The following is a 16,730-nucleotide window of genomic DNA, read 5'->3' as shown; positions in this document are numbered from 1 at the left end:
AACTAGCCCTCACAGACTCATGGCCATGATCCAGTGACACTGGAGGCCAACGTCATGGCCTCAAGTTCCAGAAAGCCTCCAAGTCTCCACATGAAGAAGACCTGAAGCGGCAACTCAGCAGACACAGAAGAGACTCCTGCCTGCCTGGCTCCGAGACAAGGAGGAGGGCCCTGCTTTCGCAAGCCCACACGTTGCTTCTTCGTTTTACCCTGCCTCCCCCCACCCGCACCGGTCTCTTGAGTTTGTGGCCAAGGAGGTTAAGGAAGAGGTCTTGGAGAAGCACTTGAAAACACAAGGCTCTGCCCGGGCCTGCCTACCTGGGGAGAGAGGGGAGCTGCTGTGTCGGCTACTGAAAGGCTGGGGGGCGCTGTGGATGTACGTGATCCGGTCCATGGAGGCAGCAGAGGTACCAGGGGTGGGAGGCACAAGCACAGGTAAATGTGGCACTTGAGAGAGGTCAATGATTCCTGCTGGGAAAAAAACGGGGGGGGGGGGAGAGGGAGAGGGAAAGAGGGAGAGAAAGGCCATTAGCAGAATCAAGAGGACAGCACCCTCTGGTGGCACACTCAGGCCATTGCAATGTGTGAGAGAGGCGGTCATTCTGGATGCTGGATTTTTATGGTGATGGAGGGTGCTGTTTCTGGAGGGTGCACACCTGCAGGTATCCTGTCACATTAAGGCAGCAAGCTCCACACACGCCATATGAAAGTAAGTGCACCAAAACCAGAACCACTTCTTTAACTGGGAGAGCCTGTCCCTTGCCCACCATACCGTGCACGGTCTGGCGGCTCACTGAACAAGGAAGATGCTAAACTCTGAGGCAGAACAGTGCGCAGTAACGCGAAAGTGGCCCCTCTCTGCCTGCAGAACCACTTGGGCAACCACTATTCTGAACCCTCGCGATTTGTAACCGCCTCACTCTGTGCAACGCTAGATGTGTGCTTCGAGGGCTGTTCTGCTTGTTCCCTTCTTTGTAGGATTGACGTCCAAGACAATTGTGTCACATCTGGAGGACCGACAAATGCCTTGTGACAGAAGCTTTTGGGGACGACAACCCCCTTCTCGGATCCGACCCCTGACAGACCGATGTTCTTAAAAGGCCCTGCAACCTCTCTTAAGTTGGCACAGGCCGGTGGCTTCCTTTTCCCTCCCCCTCTCAAAAAACCCAGGCCTCCCCCTCCCCTCGCACACCCCCATTTCCCGGACCTGCTGCGTAGTTGAGGGCGAGGGAAGGCTCTCGCGGAGAGAGGCCGCGCAGCAGGTCGGCCCTCTGGGCCATGGCGGTGGCGGCGGCCGCGTTGTGGTGCATCTGCTGGGAGGTGATGTAATCGTTGATGATGGTCTGCCGGTTCTCCATGGCGGCCGTGTCCGGGTAGCCACGGATGAGGTACGGCGGGTAGAGGTGGGGATACGTCGGGCTGGGAGCAAGGTGCCTCGGCAGGTAATAAGCTGCAGCGGGACAGAAGACACAAGCGGTGAAAGAGTGCCCAAAGCTTCCCTATTTCACCCCCATTTACCCCAAACAGGCGGCCTGGATCTGCCCGATCCACAGCCATGTTTTTTACCTGCTTCCAGAGGGATCCCTCTGGGGATGGCAGCAGAGTCGAAGGCCAATGGAATGTGCCCCCTGTAAAGGTCCACGCCGCTCACTCCCCGGAACAGATGCTCGTAGGGGGAGATGGGGTGATGGTGCTCCGCCAGGGTCGCATGAGGAGACTTGGAGCTGGCCATTTCTCTGGGCGTCGGAGGGATCTTTCGGTCCTGGGACACAGGCTTCCCAGTGGTGATGCTTCCTGTCAAAGACAGAGCTATTCATGAAAACAAGGGTGGTGGGGGTGGAAACATCTCTGAGGTGTCCTTCTTTCCTGAGATAATGACTCTCCTCTCTTAATGGTAGCACCCTGACACCTACCAACATTTCTATCATCTTCTGCTTTTGGGAGGTTCCTTTTCTAAAGTAACTTGCTTTGTGACTTCCAAGGTGAGCACACGCCCCAATAATTAATTACTTTTAATAACTGTGCCAATGGATTTTTAAATGGAGTTACTTCTCAGGCTGCAAACTGCACTACGACTTTTTATTAATGAAACTCCCCAATCGCAGCTAAGATTGAAGAGAATGGCATAAAGCACATTGCATTGACTTCTAAAATGTCCCAACGGCGTAAAATTAAGTCTTAAAAGTTGCCAGACACCATTACGCAAAAGACACGTGTCCCTCTGCAACCTGCAAAACCTGTTTTTGCTCTAGTTCTAGAAGCAGGATTTTCTCATCTGGGATCCTGAGGAAGGGGGTGGGGGTTGCAGCGCTTCCTCCGGCCCTCGGAAAACGGCAGGAATGGCACCGAGAAAGAGTGAAGGGGGCAGTGAGTGAAAAGCCACCACTGTGACGGGCTCCACGTGGCCCTCACTGTGTGTGTGTCCAAAAAGCACGGCTAGGGGAAAACAGCAGCGGCCACAAGCCCTTTCAAGAGTAAGCCACCCACCTTCATGCTGCCTGGGGGTCGCCTCCCTCGTGGACCCTGGGGACCCCCGGTGCAGGTGGCTGCCAAAAGCCGCCCCGTGGGCTGACTGGTGGTCCTCGTAGGCAAGCGGGCTGTGGCGAGGCTTCCCAGGCTCCGGCACTATCACAGGGGCTCCCCTCGTGATGGAGCCAGCAGAGTTTGACCCGGGGCTGGGCCTGCCTTTCAAATTCTCCTCATAAGCTCTTTCCAGAGTCCTTGGGTCCTGCAGGACCTCCAGAGGATGATGCATGGGATGAAACGTCCTCCCTGGGCTGCCGATGAGGGACCGGACGTCATGCTTTTTGGCACTTGCTGAAGGGGTGCTGTCGTATTTCAGTGGGGTACCCTGGAAAACAAGCAGGGAGGAGAAAGGTCAGCGAGCGAGCAGAAAGAATTCCCGTGCTGCTGAAGGTCACCACTCACCTTCTAAGGAACCACAAGGAATTCTAGGCTGAGATTGGATACCATGAATAAATAAATCAATTTCACAGCTGTGTGTTCAAAATAAATCTGCACTTCCACAGAATGGGGACCCTGTACAGAAGCTGAGGTCAGAAGGCAGTTCCATTTTTAAGGTTCTGCCCCATGGGATTTTTCAAGTCCTTCCCCTTCTGAGATCACATGGCATCACATTGTAATTAAGGATACTGGACTCTGGGTTGATAATTGGACCTGAACTGACAAGCTATGGATTGTTATGACACAAACCAGCATTGGCAATCAAGTTTAGCCCAAACTATGGGTCAGATCCAGCCTGTCCACAGGGACGGCTGTTGCTTTCGTTCCAAAGGCCACCGTATGACATCCAGCAGATTAATGACAAAAAACAGAGTTCATTTGGGCACTTAAACCATGGTGTGGGTCTGAACTGTGGCTAAACCAAACCATGGCTTGTTGTGATGCTTCTACTGAGGCCCAGGCTAGACAAAGACCAAGCGAGGCCAGATTGGAAGCGAACCACCCATTGGCAGCGCTTCTGTAAGTGGCGCCTTGCAGGGCCCAATGAGCAGAGGTGGGCAAAATGGCTTTCAAGGAATCAAGTTCCCTATGACAGAACATCTTGCTGTGGAACTTCAAAGGATGCTAGGAAAACTCCGGAACGCTCTTGGAGGGACCCCCTGACTGCTCGGTCTTCCACCTGATTTATTTTCACTCACCCACACCTTTCAGGTGCCACTAAAGGTGAAAGTGACACCTTCATATTAAGAGAAGCAGCCCCAAGAAGGGAGAAGACAGAAGCGAATGAAATGCGCTTCCTCGCACAGAATGTAACTGGTGAAGGGTGGGAGGTGGCAAGACTCACTGGTGGGCAAAACCAGAGGCTTCCTGTTTGGCTGCCTTGGAAGAACAGTGTGTTCCTGCAACATGAAACCAGACCATTCTCTCAAGGGGGAAAAAAACTGGCTCTGTGTTAGCAGATGCTTCCCCTGGAGACAAGGTGTTACGTTTCCACATCTCAAAATATGGCACAAAGGAAAGGAGCAACTGACAGCCCAGGAATATCCACCGACCCACCTGCTCACTCTGTGGGAACAAGGCGACCTGCACTCAAGGCGTGACGACAACCCAGCAGAGCGGCTGTGGAAACCGTTCAGATGCCTTGCCAGCCCGTAAGAAGGGATGCAGGCCAAGCATTGACGCACCGTCATCTTGTGAATCTGGATCTGCCCGGCTGTTCCTTGCTTGCAGCCAGAGCCAGAGAGAGGCTCAACAAGGATGACGCTGAATGCAAACCTAGATTCAAATCCTCCTACAGCCATCCATATGTCTTAGGGGCCATGTAACCAGGTCCAGCCAAGATGTAACATCAAACCATGGTTTAACAAACCTAGGTCCACATGTCTCGCTTGCCTTTGGTGTGGGCCTAAACAGACCGAAGGTCAAAACATGTGCCTGGGTGGATACCCGCCCCCCCGCCCATCTCTCCCATGAACGTCACCGATACCTGGGTAATAGACCCTTCCTTTACAGGCCTCGTCATCATGGAGACATCAGGTGTGCGCCTCAGCTCCTCCCGGGGGATTTCGTGGATCGATCTCCCGGCTTCCTTCACCGTGGCCACAAGGCCTTCGTGAACCGCCTTCATTTCCAAAGGGGTGAGGTTCTCGTGGGGCCTGACCTTGTACGCTTCAGGCAAGTCCCTTGGGGGCGTGCTTTCCCTCTTGAGCTGTTTGGCTTCTCTTCTGAGGTAGTCCTCAGGGGCCTCCACGTAGGAACGAGGTATTCCTAGACAAAGGTGCCAAGAGAAAGACTCTCTATGAAAGGCCTCTTCCAGACACTCACACCCCTCGTTTACTTTTCCGCCATACCAAAGCATCAAGACTTTCTGTTTCAAGTCCATTTAGTTAACTCTGCAGAAATCTGTGCACTTGACAATCAGATTAAAACCCATCCCTCAGCCAGCAGAGCTAAAGCTGAATTTGTGGTTTGAAATGGTACCAAACCACGACATTTTCCAGACATAACTTCTTTTTCTCTTTCTTATTTCTCTCCTACATCATCATAGCTTTCCTGACTTTAGATGTGGCTGTTCCAAACAACGATGCCATTTTCAGCCATGTAATTTAACAATAAAAAATCCAGTAGCCTTTAATAACCCTTTCAGGCCCAAAGAACTGATTGTGCCAAAGCAGTCAAGGGATCAAGGCATCGCTTAGTCCCAGATCCAAATGGAAACTGCTATCATAGCGAGTTTTCTCGTGACTGGGATGAAGAACAAGCCCCTTTCAACATTATTTTCATTGATGACATCGCGGTATTTGGGGCTGCCTCATCCTGAAAGCACTATGCTGGGTGGAAGATCTTAGGAAATCTCTCTCTCTCTCTCTGTAAGTGTGTGCGCATGCGTTGTGTTGGTTGGGGAGGGAAGTAAGCTCCTGGCAAGTCTGTCGCCATCCTGACCAGGGCTGGTGGGCGGTCGGCTTTGGTTCCTTCTGCCCTCCCAACTCAAAGAGTTGCAACAAACGTAAATAATTATTGAAACAGGACTGGAAATTAGATCACTGCCATGAGCAACAACAGTTGTTTCGTCTGCTCCACAGTGGTCACAATTACCTTGGGTGATAGAGCCCCGGATGTGATGTGGTTCTTTCAAGTTGAGGGGACTGTGTCTATCTGGTGGGATGGCTCGACCCATGAGACCTAGAGTGCCCCCCCCCGGACAAAAGAAAAGATATTGTGATATTTCATGAGACGTGCATTTTTGCAGTTCTCCTGCCCCACCCCACTCTAGAACTTGATTTAGCACTTTGGCTATCGGGAATCCTCCCTTGAACACCAACCATAAACCAGCCATGTAGAGAAAGGTCTCCCCTTAAAAACGTGCCGTATCAGAAGGAGCAAGCCTGATGGGATTTCCACTCCAGTTCCAATCAGCTCCACCCTGTAGTCCCCCTGTCTCTAGTCCTTCATTTGGAGAACTAGCCTAGTCCCCTCTTTGCATAATTCAGAAGACAGTAACTGGTGGCACAGCTTAATCCAGGTCCAAATCTGAGTAGTGGCCAGGAAAACATCGGATAGGGCACGAGGATGAAAAAAGGATAATCTAACGCAAAAGTCTCTGATGGCCAAAGGCTCCCCACTCAGGAAGCAAGGAAGGAACCCTGGTGGCAACAAAATCATTTTGCTAAGTCTGATGGCCGCGGGAGAAGAGGGACCACCACCCAGATGGGGTTCCTGATTAAGGCTATGTCACTAGTTACTGCCTTCTGAGTCTGTGAGAGTTTGGAGGAGAAAAATCAGGAACTGGGCTGTTTTTCCAAATGAAACCAAGCAGTGGAACAAGAAGAGGGAACCCTGCTCTATAGCACACTGAACACCATGATTAATTCAGCCTCGTGACAAAGAAAAACATGTCCCTAAAAGGATGATTAAAAGCACCCCCTGAAGCATGCCCGTCTTTTCACCAGCATATGACTGCTCCGCGTATCACTGCGAAGGCCCACCTTCTATGCTGGCAGATGAAAGATCACGCCCCGATAAGCCTCGTGGGACCCTCCCTTCCATCATGTCATAGGTCCGCTTGGTGCCACTGGTTTCGTGGGGTGCTCCGGGGTTCCTGCTGTTTTCTTTGGGGCACTGCGCAGCGGCCACGCCACCTGGAGGAGGATCCGACAAGGCGGAAGAGAAGACACAGAAGCATTGATCTGCCTGCGAGTCTGTTGCTCATTACGCTCAAGGCTTTGGCGAACGGGCCGTCCTGTCCCACGGGATGATCTCCAAGGCCCCCACCTTAAGATTCGTGGCACAGCTGCCTTTGTAAACATTACCACTCAAGCCAATTCCAAGGAGCGGAATTTTGCTTTTCCTCCCAACGTGCCATTCTAGATAGGTTTGGAATCATATCCCACAACCAGAGAGCACCAAGAGCCCAAATGAGGCATAGCGGAGAGCGCTGAAACCAAACTTCAAACTCTACTTTTGGCTCCAACTTCAGAAATGAACCCCATAGGAAGACAACGGTCCCCTCCCACCCTTCTTTCCTTGACCTCTCTCCTTTTAGGGAACTCCTCCCGCAACTGCCCCAGTGAGTGATAAGCAAAAGAAATAAACGTCTACGCATTCAACTGGATGCTAGGGGGAAACCTACACTTCTCCCCCTTAATCTGAAGCAACAGATGAGCTAAAAATGTTCCAAGCTTTAAAAGCCAAAGGACGAAACTTGAGGAGGAGAAAAGGCAGAACAAAAGGAGGGGGGGGGAAAGAATCTACAACAGCAGGAGGGCTCAGGGGAGGGAACATATTGTGCAGCCAGAGACCAGAATGCTCTCAAGACATCCACTGCATCTCCTCTCCAAACCGCAAACAAATTTTCGTGGGGACGTTTATCTCTGCACAAGTTCCAAACACCTTGCTTCCATTCTTTGAGGCCAGATTTTTTTTTTAAAAAAAGCCAAACATTTTTGTTTATGAACTTTCTTGATTTGAGCACACACAGTGCCACTGAACACCAGTGGTGACCCAGAATCAGCACCCCAAGTATAAAAAAGCCACTTGGGGATCTGGTGGCAACAGCTGCTGAAAGGGCCCACAAGGGTCCTCCTAGGAGTAGCCCAGAGGTGGTGTGCTATCCTTTGGCACCTCTTGGGACATGCAATGGCTTTTGAAATCTGGAACAGCTTCCATGAGCTTCCATTTGAGAAGCCAGCTGCTGAGAGGAGAACCTCACAAAGGGACCCAGATCACAGAACTACAGAGTTGGAAGGAATCTGGAAGCGGTCACCTAGTTCAACCTGCTGCCAAGTCAGAATATCCACAGCTAACAGGTCTCTGCGGGAAGAGGGCTACCTTACACTAAACATATCCACCTGTCAACTCCAGCTCCATTCCAGCATCAAACAGCTCTTCCTGTCAGGAAGGTCTTCTGATGAACCACTACCTCCTCCTTCCTTATGATTTAAATTCACTTCTCTGGATCCTACCCTCTTGAGCAGCAGAACACAGACTTTGTGCCATCCATCTTCTCTGATCCTTGGAAAAAGAATGATTTAGTTTAAGGCTAGACACGGGGGCTTCATATTCATATCCTGGGGGATACAAATATCAGGCACGACGCCACAGATGCCACGGAGTTCCCTTCCCTCCATCCACTCACTGGGCTTCACGTGGCGCGTGCATCCCTAGCCAGTAAACTCACGACGATCGTGGAAGTAGCTCAGCTGATGCTTCCCCGCTTCTCTGCACCGCCGGCTGCTCCGGCAAGGAGGCGGGATGGAGAGTCTCCCCACTCAGTTGCCGAGTGGTCGGTAGCGCAGGGAGGCTGAGTTACGTCCACAATTGGTGTGGCACAGACGATGACAGCCATACACACCACACCACCAGCAGCAAGTAAGTGGACCGGCCGGTTCTGGGGCGATGGTCCAAAGGGCCCAGTCACCGATGGTGGCAATATCTGTATTAGTCTTCCTGGGAGATGATTACAAACATCTCATCTCTATTTAAGGCATCCCCGCGACTCTGCTGGGGGCCGTCTCTGACTCCAGCCACCCGGGCTTCTCACTTTCTTGCCTTTCCTCCACTCAGCCACCAGACAGGAGGGAGAGGGCATTTCTACTTGGCTGCCAACGTTTCTCACTTTTTACAAGCGGAAATAACACAGTCAGCATGTCAAACGGGGCAGTTTCAAGACACATGGTGTGTGTGTGTGTGTACACGCACGTGCTGCATCCTGTCATCAAGGAACATCTGCTCCAGAGTTTCTAGTGCAAGAAAGAGTGCTGCACAACACACACACACACACACACACACACACACACACACACACACACACGGCATGCCAACCCCAGCAAACGCTTGGCAATGAAGGACAAAAGAGAAAGAAGAGGATTCCGTAAACATTTCCCTTTCTCACAGAAGAGCCATTAACAATAAGAATGACCAATCTTCTGCCATTCAGCTTTCAGACGCAGCACAATTTTGCCTCATTAGAGCTCTTTTATTGGAAAGCATCATCAAGGCTTCAGTGTGCTGACGATGGCCCCCCTTTTCTGCTCATCAGAACTCATAATCAGAGATTTATTTATTTCCAAACTGTTCCTTTCTGGATTTGACATTTTTCTCCTTATAAGCCCATGGCTAAACTTCAAATGAAAATTTAAAATCCCTATTATTATTACAATCATTTTTCAAAAATTCAAAACACAGTCCTTGACTGTTATGATATAACTGAAACAAGTTTCAACCAAAAACCTAAGTATCTGTTAAAAATTGGTGTAATATGTATGCTGTTCCTAAGACTGCTGTTTCTGCAGCTCTGATGGTGTTAATTCAGAGATCTGCAGCTGATTGTGATCTTTTATAAAATTCTGCAGCATTATTCCCAATGCCCTAATGACTATGAGACCCGCTGAAATGTGTTTCATCCACAAGTCAGCTAGTTCTATCACCAGCTCTCTGTATTTTGCTGATTTTCCCAATTTTTTACCTTCAACTCTGGCATCCCCAGAATTGCAATGTTAATTATCTAGATTCACTAGAACGGCAATGTTCGTGATCCAGACATTTCTTCATTCTATTTCTGTTCTGGTGGATTATGCTCAAGGTGTTTGTCTGTTTGAACCTGAAAGTCCCACAAGATCTTAATTGGGTTGTCTTTTGACCACTTTCTCTCCCATGGATTCTTGGACCCTGGCCTATAATATTCTTTAACCTGTAGGTTAGCACCCCTCCTCCTCGATGCCCAAGCCAGCTCAGCAGAGCGATGGGAGGAATCCAGTCACTTTGCTCCGCCTGGCTGCACCCAGTGGGGCAAGGGTGAGCCAAGAGGCCAGTTTTAAAAGCACCTTCTTCTGTGCTTCCATACACAGTGAGCTGTTTGGCCAGCAAGTCATCTGCTCTGAAAGCGGGGGGCCGTTGTCGCTTTAACTGTTTACCCAGGAACAAACAAGCAAACAACGCCGCTCTCTGCAGGAACATCACACAGATGCAAGGCGTGCTCGGGAGGCAGAGGGACCAACCACTCTCCCCATCCAACCCTCCCCCCCCCCGCCAAAGCATGCCTGGGGTCCCTCCTAACAATCCACAGCCTCCCTTCCTAGCTTGGAATGGGGAAGCAGCACAGGAAAGGTCCCAAGGCACAGCCCTCCCCTCCCGACCAGCGAAGGAGGGAGGGAGGGAGGGAAGGAGGGCCGCCCTGGCTTTGGCTCTGTGGCAAAGACAAGCCGAGGCAGATGGAAAAAATGCTAATGAGAACAAACCGTGTCCTTTTGGAGGGGACACTTAACGTGTAGGAGCGACAGAGCTGCTGATGTGTAAGAGAGATGCAGAAGGGCATACAAGGGCACCACCGATGAGGAGCTGGCTCTTATCCCCCCCCCGGCTGTGCTGGGAACATAAGTGACGCAGCCTGGTAACGTAGATACTCATCACGCCACCGCTGCATCCTTGCGGTTAATCTTGCTGCCTCGCCGAGGCCGGCAACGCATCGAACATCCGTGTTTTTCGCCCATTTTGTTGACCTACGGGCCACGTTACTTAGGCCCAAAACATGTCCGGTGAGCTTTGTTCTGAGTCTGAGCACTCATGGGCTGCTCCGCTTTGCTGCTAGCTCACATTATCACTAAGGGGGTCGTTCTAATTAAAAAGCAGCAAAAAACGGGGGTGATGGAGAACGAATGGCAAAAGGAAACCACCCCAGCCTCCCACCTACAGAAGAGAAAGACAAAACCCTGATGTCAGCCCCCAAAACTCTTGGGAGAAATAAGGGTGTTTTTCCCTCATGTGGAAAGGCTGAAAACGTAGGTGCTGATCAATGAAACAGGAGCGCAAAGTCAAGGGGCCACAACAGAAGAAAGCCTTGGGAGGTCACAGAAGAAAGGCCTCAGCGGGTCTGACTGTGAACTCTTCAAGTGATTCCGTGGTTTGGCTTATAGACTAGAATTTAAAGAGTTCCTTGCCTGGTTTTCTCTCTGAGAGAGATGTGAAGGGGCCAGTGTCTATAAATTCATAATGGCCCTCTTTATGTTACAGTGCATTTGCTTTAAGATCAACCACATGTTAGGAAAAACTGCAACTTGCCAATACTTGAGAGCATGATAGTGGTTAGTTTAAACCATGTTTTACCAAAAGAAGCCAGGATCAGAAACTGGTTTGATCTTGGCTTATTTCAGTAAAGCCTAGTCCAATTTAGCAAATTACCAAACATAGTTTGGTTAGACCCCAAAGGTGTTCTAACATCTGCTAGAAAAGGGAGTGGGGCGTGTCTGAGCCAGAGGTTCAAGAGCAGACTCACCCTCAAGACCTGCATATGAGCTAAGGCTGTCCTCAAGTCCTTGCGATCTGTGTGCCAATTTAAGGCATCTACCTTGGGCGCTCCTATTTCTCTCACATGCAAAACTCGGAAGCACGAATGCAGAGAGGAATTCCGACTCACCATCGTAGGTCAGGATGTGTCCCTTTTTCCCCTCATAAATGACGTGCCCCTTAGGCAAGGCATCTTCTCTCACTTTCTCCGCTCTGCTGGGGCTGTCTTCTCCGACTATCCTGGTAATGGTTCCTTTGTACAGCACTTCGGCTGGGGTGCCCTGGGAAGGAGACCAAGGTCTGCATTTAACTGTGTCACATGCAATTAAGGAAGAAGCACCACGCACATACATGCACACACAGAGACAGATGAACACTCTGTTCCAAGAGAAAGGCTGAACAAAGGAGAGCCAGAACAAGCCAACGCTATCCCGGATCTCTGCTTCCTGTCACAACCAATTGCCAGAAACGTACAACGTCATTACCGAAGAGCACAATCATTGTGAACTGAGTTTTGGCAGCCACAGTGGGGAGGGAGAAGGTATGTGTTTCATCTAAGGTAGTTTGGCAAGAGACAGGATGAGTGCAAGATGGAAACGACAGGCGCTGTGGTCCAAGGAGGAGATCTGGGGCCAACAGCAGGTACCGTTGGCCCTCCGCACGGCAGAAGGAGAAGCCAGGCTGGATGTGAATGTACAGGACCTCATTTTACCCCTAGCGGTTTTCCCCTAGCAGCACTTTACAAGTGAACTCCACATTGGTTTATTTGCGAACCCACCCCTAACCTGGATGAGTACAGAGTTTCAGAATTATGACCTTCTGTACACGCACTGCAGTTGAGGGGTGGGTGAATTTGAGGGAGGAACAAGGACGCCTGCTTTGTACTTCAGAAAGACGTTTCTCGCCATCCTGTCCTGCTCCCGAGACTCCCAAGGGTGCCCGCCTGCCACCGGCCACTGAGCGGAGCACTGAGCTAGCTTCAGCAAAGTGTTGACCTCCTGAAATCTCTGCGGTGGGAGGAGAACGTGGAAGAGGACCGTGGAGGGCTCAAGAAAGACACCGACTCAGGAAGGAAACTTAACAGGCCATCTAAGAGCAAGAATTTCACGATTCAACATCAGTGCGGCTGCCCGATGCTTTTCTGACCTTCCCCATTTTATGTGAATGACGTGTGGTGCTTCTTCGGACAGTCTCTGAATGGGATGCACTCGTGCATCAATTTCAATACCTTAACTGTTAAGGCCTCCATCTCCAACTGGAGAATCCAGTGTTTGGAAAAAGCATACTAATAAGCTTAATACCTGTGTGCCGTCAAGTCAACTTTGTCCTATGGAGACCCTTTTTATAAACGAAGAATACTCAGAAGGGGTTGACCCTTCCCTTCCTCTAGGGGGCGCCCTGGGACGGTGCCGCTGGCCCAGGGCCACCCAGGTAGGCTCCACTCACAGGAGACGGCGCAGTAAGGAATCGAACTCCCAACCCTACCTAAACCACTGAGCTATCCAAAGAGGAGTTAAATTTCAAAGCACATTTAAATGGTTGGGAGGTGGCCTGAGGTAAAAGGCTGTAAGAAGCAGCAAACATTAATTTTTAAGATGGTTTACTGAAGATAAATGCTTTAACTGTCATCGTTTGAAGTGACCTGATTTTTTTTTTAATAAAAAGCCAGTTAAAGTAGATCAAAACCAAAAATCCAAACCCAGCCAAGCAAGGTTTTATTTATCTAGTACATTCCAAAACCTTTCAGGGACGGGCCCTCTAGCGGCAGCTGAATCCCTGTTTATCCTTCTGAGACAGAGGAGAGCAACCCGGGGTGTTTATAAGCCGCTTTGAAAGGTCTGAATGCCGGCCAGTGAAAGATCTCCAAGGGAAGCCGATCCTCTCTGTGCTCACTTTCCAGATAAAGCAGTAACTCAACAGAAGAAAGCCGTCGCCCACTTGGAGATGTCGGACGGGAATCGGAACACAGCACTCTGGGTGCGTGTGTGTCTGTGCGAGTGTGTAGACTTCAAAGGGAATGCCAGCAAGACAGCCGCCTGCAAAGCCTGGATTCCTTTAGCAGACCACTGAGGGTCTCGGGGCAGCGACTGGGAAGGATTTTAAAAAGCCACATGACTTTGTCCACACCCAGAACGTGATCGCTCGAGATGGGACCGGGCGGTGCTATCGTAGAGAGGACACCAGTCTGTTTGGAAATGTTTACCCTTTGTAATTAATTTTCTTTTTAGTTTTTTGTCTCCCTTTAAAAACTTTCTGCAAAATTAAGCTTAAGGCTTTCGATAAATTAGGATCCGGACACAATGTTCCTGCTGCTCAATTTGTGCCTTGTTTCTTTCTCTTTTTTTAAAGGGTAACAATCAATTTTCAAGACACCAAGAGGCAGTTCCACCCTAGGAAGTCGGCCGTAAACCCAAAAGGGCAAAAGGTATTATGATGGAAGGAGGCGTGCTGCCTGCCTGTGGCACCCCCTGCGCCTTCCAGATGACGAAGCTCTCACGACAGGCTTGCCAATGGCCGGCTGCCATTTTGTTTCATGGGAATGGGATGAAGAGGATGATGAAATGGGAAAGAATTGCATCCTACTCTGAGCGCCTGATTTTTGCCAGAGAGAGATTCGCGCTGATATTCCCAAGACGAAAAGCCAAGAGCATGTCACAGATCCACTCCTGCACAGCAATCGGACCCAACTTGGTCGGCCAAGAGGATCCCGCCTAGGCGGCGCTCCCACATGACGTACAGCGCCTACTCACGCCCAAGGTTCTTGGGCAAGACGGCCTCTTTGTACGAAGGGCACAAGTGCACTCCAGGGAACATCCAGCATTCCCCCCCCCCGCACCCACCCACATGAAGGGAGGGCCGCCGGCAGTTCCCAGCGAACACCAGCACACCCCTTCCACCACAGGAGAAGAGACCTACGTGCGTAATGGATCCTCGATAGGTGATGGGAGAGTCCGACAGAGGCCTCGCGCTGGGGATGCCTTTGGTGATGCTTCCTCCCGACATCAAGGCCAGGGATGTTCCTGCAAGAGGCCACAGAGTCAGAATGGCCCCCGGTCGGGAGGAGGAGCGACAAACGGGACAGGAGGCGGCTGATCCCAAGAGGGCAGAGCCTGTGGGCTGTGGGGCTGTCCCGGTGAGGAGGCCAAGGAGGTACTTGGGAACACAGGAGGACACCCGGTATTCCCTCCAACCTGCCATTCCTTCTAGCCCAGCACTACCCTCCCTGGATCGAGAAAAGCAAAGGCCCTTCCCATCATCTCCTACCATAGCCTCTCTTTTACCAGTAGATGGCAGGGACTAAATCTGGGACGGTCTGTTGCAAAGTGGGTGCCCCATCACCGAGGGATGCAATTCCAAACCACCACCACCCCAATCTAAATTCTGTTCATCCCAGCGGACACGGCAAGCTGAATCCTTGGGCTCACGGATCTCCACCCCTCCCGGCGACACTTAGAAAGTCATGGTTGGGCTGACTTCAAAAGCCACAGAAGTGACCACTTAGGGTGGGAAGGTGTCCCCAGACAAGCAGCACACCCCGGACTCCTGCCGTGCGTGGTGCCAACACTTGTGCAGAACGGCCGGCAACTTGAGAGGAACGACACTGACGTCTCCTCTCGTCCCTGGGGCCAAAGCGTCCACATGCCGTATCCTGCGTGGTGTCTTCGGCCTTACCCCGAAGGACAGAGTTCTCTTGCGATGTCTGCACAACCAAGCTCTCGGGCTGACCGGCCTGGCTCCGAGGAGAGAGTTGCTCTTGCTTCACTCCAGGGAAAGGCACTGGGGAAATAAATAAATACAAGCACAGGGCAAGTGACTTGGGATCTTGCTCTGACCAGCCCGGCAGGTTCTTACTTTGTTTTCCTGAGACAGATTGAGTACCAAGCCCTTCCCCTCTTGCCTCGGACGGCTCCCGTTACAACAGCTGTAAAATCACTAATAGTCCACCGCTATAGCGGCCCTTTGTCTTACCCAACTTCTTGGGGTCCATAGTCAAAGGCAAGCCCATGGCGATGGAGCCGATGGGGACCTTTGCTTGCTCAGAGCTGAACGGCGTGGAAAGCTGGAGAGGCACCCCCTGAAAAGGCACACAGAGGAGTTTTTCTTAGTGCGCAGAACCGCAAGAAACGCCAAAGTGAAAGGCACTAAAGCAGCACATCTTTGGAAGTCCACTACCCTTGCAGCGGCGCAATATTTCAAATCCTAACAACTGTATCAGACCAGACCTCATACAAGAGGCAAGGACAGAAAAACAAGGCTGGAAAAGGCAAAGGCAAAACTTGTTAAGAAACCAAGCAGAGACTATGCTGAAAAGGGGACCCACAACGCCTCTGGACGGACGGGACAGGCTGCTGCTTCTAGCCGTGCGCAAGTGCCCAGGTAGCCGCTCCTAACAGGCAAACCGGGTACGGAAGGTATTCCAATAAGGAAAAGTTCACTGCTTGTTATTTTGTCTTTTAAAAGAAAAAAATCTACAAGGTTATTGTCGGGAAGCTGTTTCTCCTGCAACACATCGAAAAGACACTGAAACTAATACTGAGTATCACAACATTCACCGGATTCTATGTTATAAAGACTCATCTTTGGGCTGTCAAAATGTTAGAAATGCACAACCCGATCAGATTTGACAGCAGAACAGCACTTTTAATGCTGGTTGCTGGTGATGGGGGTGACGTTTTAGTTCCTGCATAGCTCGAGTTGCAAAACAATAACATAAAACCAAAGCAGATATATGCAAATTTCCATGACAAACAAAAAACAGGCAAATCCAACTTTTCTTGGCACAGACTTTGGTGTGACTCATTGGAATTTTTTTTAATGTATTCTCTTCTATCCATGTCATACCGCATTTAAAAATACTTTTTTTGAAGGAATGATTTTTTTAAAAAAAAAAACTAGTTCTCATATAAAGGAAACCATTTCTGGAAGTCCATGTACAAGAACAGGAGAAGCATAAAGTGAGCTGTGAGCAGATGAGATTCTTATCCTTTTAAAATCTAAACTTTAGCCAACCCAGCCCCTGTTCATTCTTCTCTATCCAGGCTTCCGATACCTCATCACTCCTGTTGTCTTCTCCATGGTCTATTTTTAATTTTAAATTTCTTAATGCCAGAGAACTATCTATTATCTACCCCCCCCCTTGCAGAGAAAGAAAAGGTGGTCCATCCGCCAATGATCACTCACTTTACTTTACTTGGAGAATCTAAAACACAGGGCCTGGCCCATTGACCAAGACCAATGTTCTCACCCTCTGTGCACACATGGCAATTGCCTTTACCTGTGAAATAGAGCCGAGGGGCCTTTCTAGAACAGAGGGATGTTTGGTGGAGATGAGGGGGGGAGGATTTGATAGGGTTGGCAGTCTTTGGAGAACAGCCCGAGAGCTTTCATGCACATTTAAGGACACGGGGTGACCTGCATGCAGAAACAAAAGAGAGAGAAAGAGAGAAAGAAAGATCAACAAATATTTACAGTTGGGAATTCCCACTT

General features: G+C 50.3%; 1 protein-coding gene across 9 annotated transcripts in view; it reads right to left on the bottom strand.

Annotated features, from left to right (window-relative positions):
* NCOR2 (nuclear receptor corepressor 2) overlaps positions 1-16,730 on the bottom strand; it is a 203,535-nt gene that overhangs the window by 12,747 nt on the left and 174,058 nt on the right. For all 9 annotated transcript variants that reach the window (XM_072983058.2, XM_072983062.2, XM_072983063.2 and 6 more), the window contains 12 exons: positions 16,519-16,655; positions 15,213-15,318; positions 14,916-15,020; positions 14,160-14,263; positions 11,374-11,524; positions 6,449-6,601; positions 5,559-5,645; positions 4,450-4,730; positions 2,487-2,850; positions 1,566-1,793; positions 1,207-1,449; positions 318-467 (listed from right to left, as the gene is read on the bottom strand). In XM_072983058.2, the coding sequence (XP_072839159.2) occupies positions 318-467; positions 1,207-1,449; positions 1,566-1,793; positions 2,487-2,850; positions 4,450-4,730; positions 5,559-5,645; positions 6,449-6,601; positions 11,374-11,524; positions 14,160-14,263; positions 14,916-15,020; positions 15,213-15,318; positions 16,519-16,655 (2,109 nt within the window). The remainder of the gene's footprint in view (positions 1-317; positions 468-1,206; positions 1,450-1,565; positions 1,794-2,486; positions 2,851-4,449; positions 4,731-5,558; positions 5,646-6,448; positions 6,602-11,373; positions 11,525-14,159; positions 14,264-14,915; positions 15,021-15,212; positions 15,319-16,518; positions 16,656-16,730) is intronic.

Source organism: Pogona vitticeps, chromosome 14 (assembly GCF_051106095.1).
Source record: "Pogona vitticeps strain Pit_001003342236 chromosome 14, PviZW2.1, whole genome shotgun sequence".
Classification (NCBI taxonomy): domain Eukaryota; kingdom Metazoa; phylum Chordata; class Lepidosauria; order Squamata; family Agamidae; genus Pogona; species Pogona vitticeps.
This window is presented reverse-complemented; position numbering and strand designations above follow the sequence as displayed.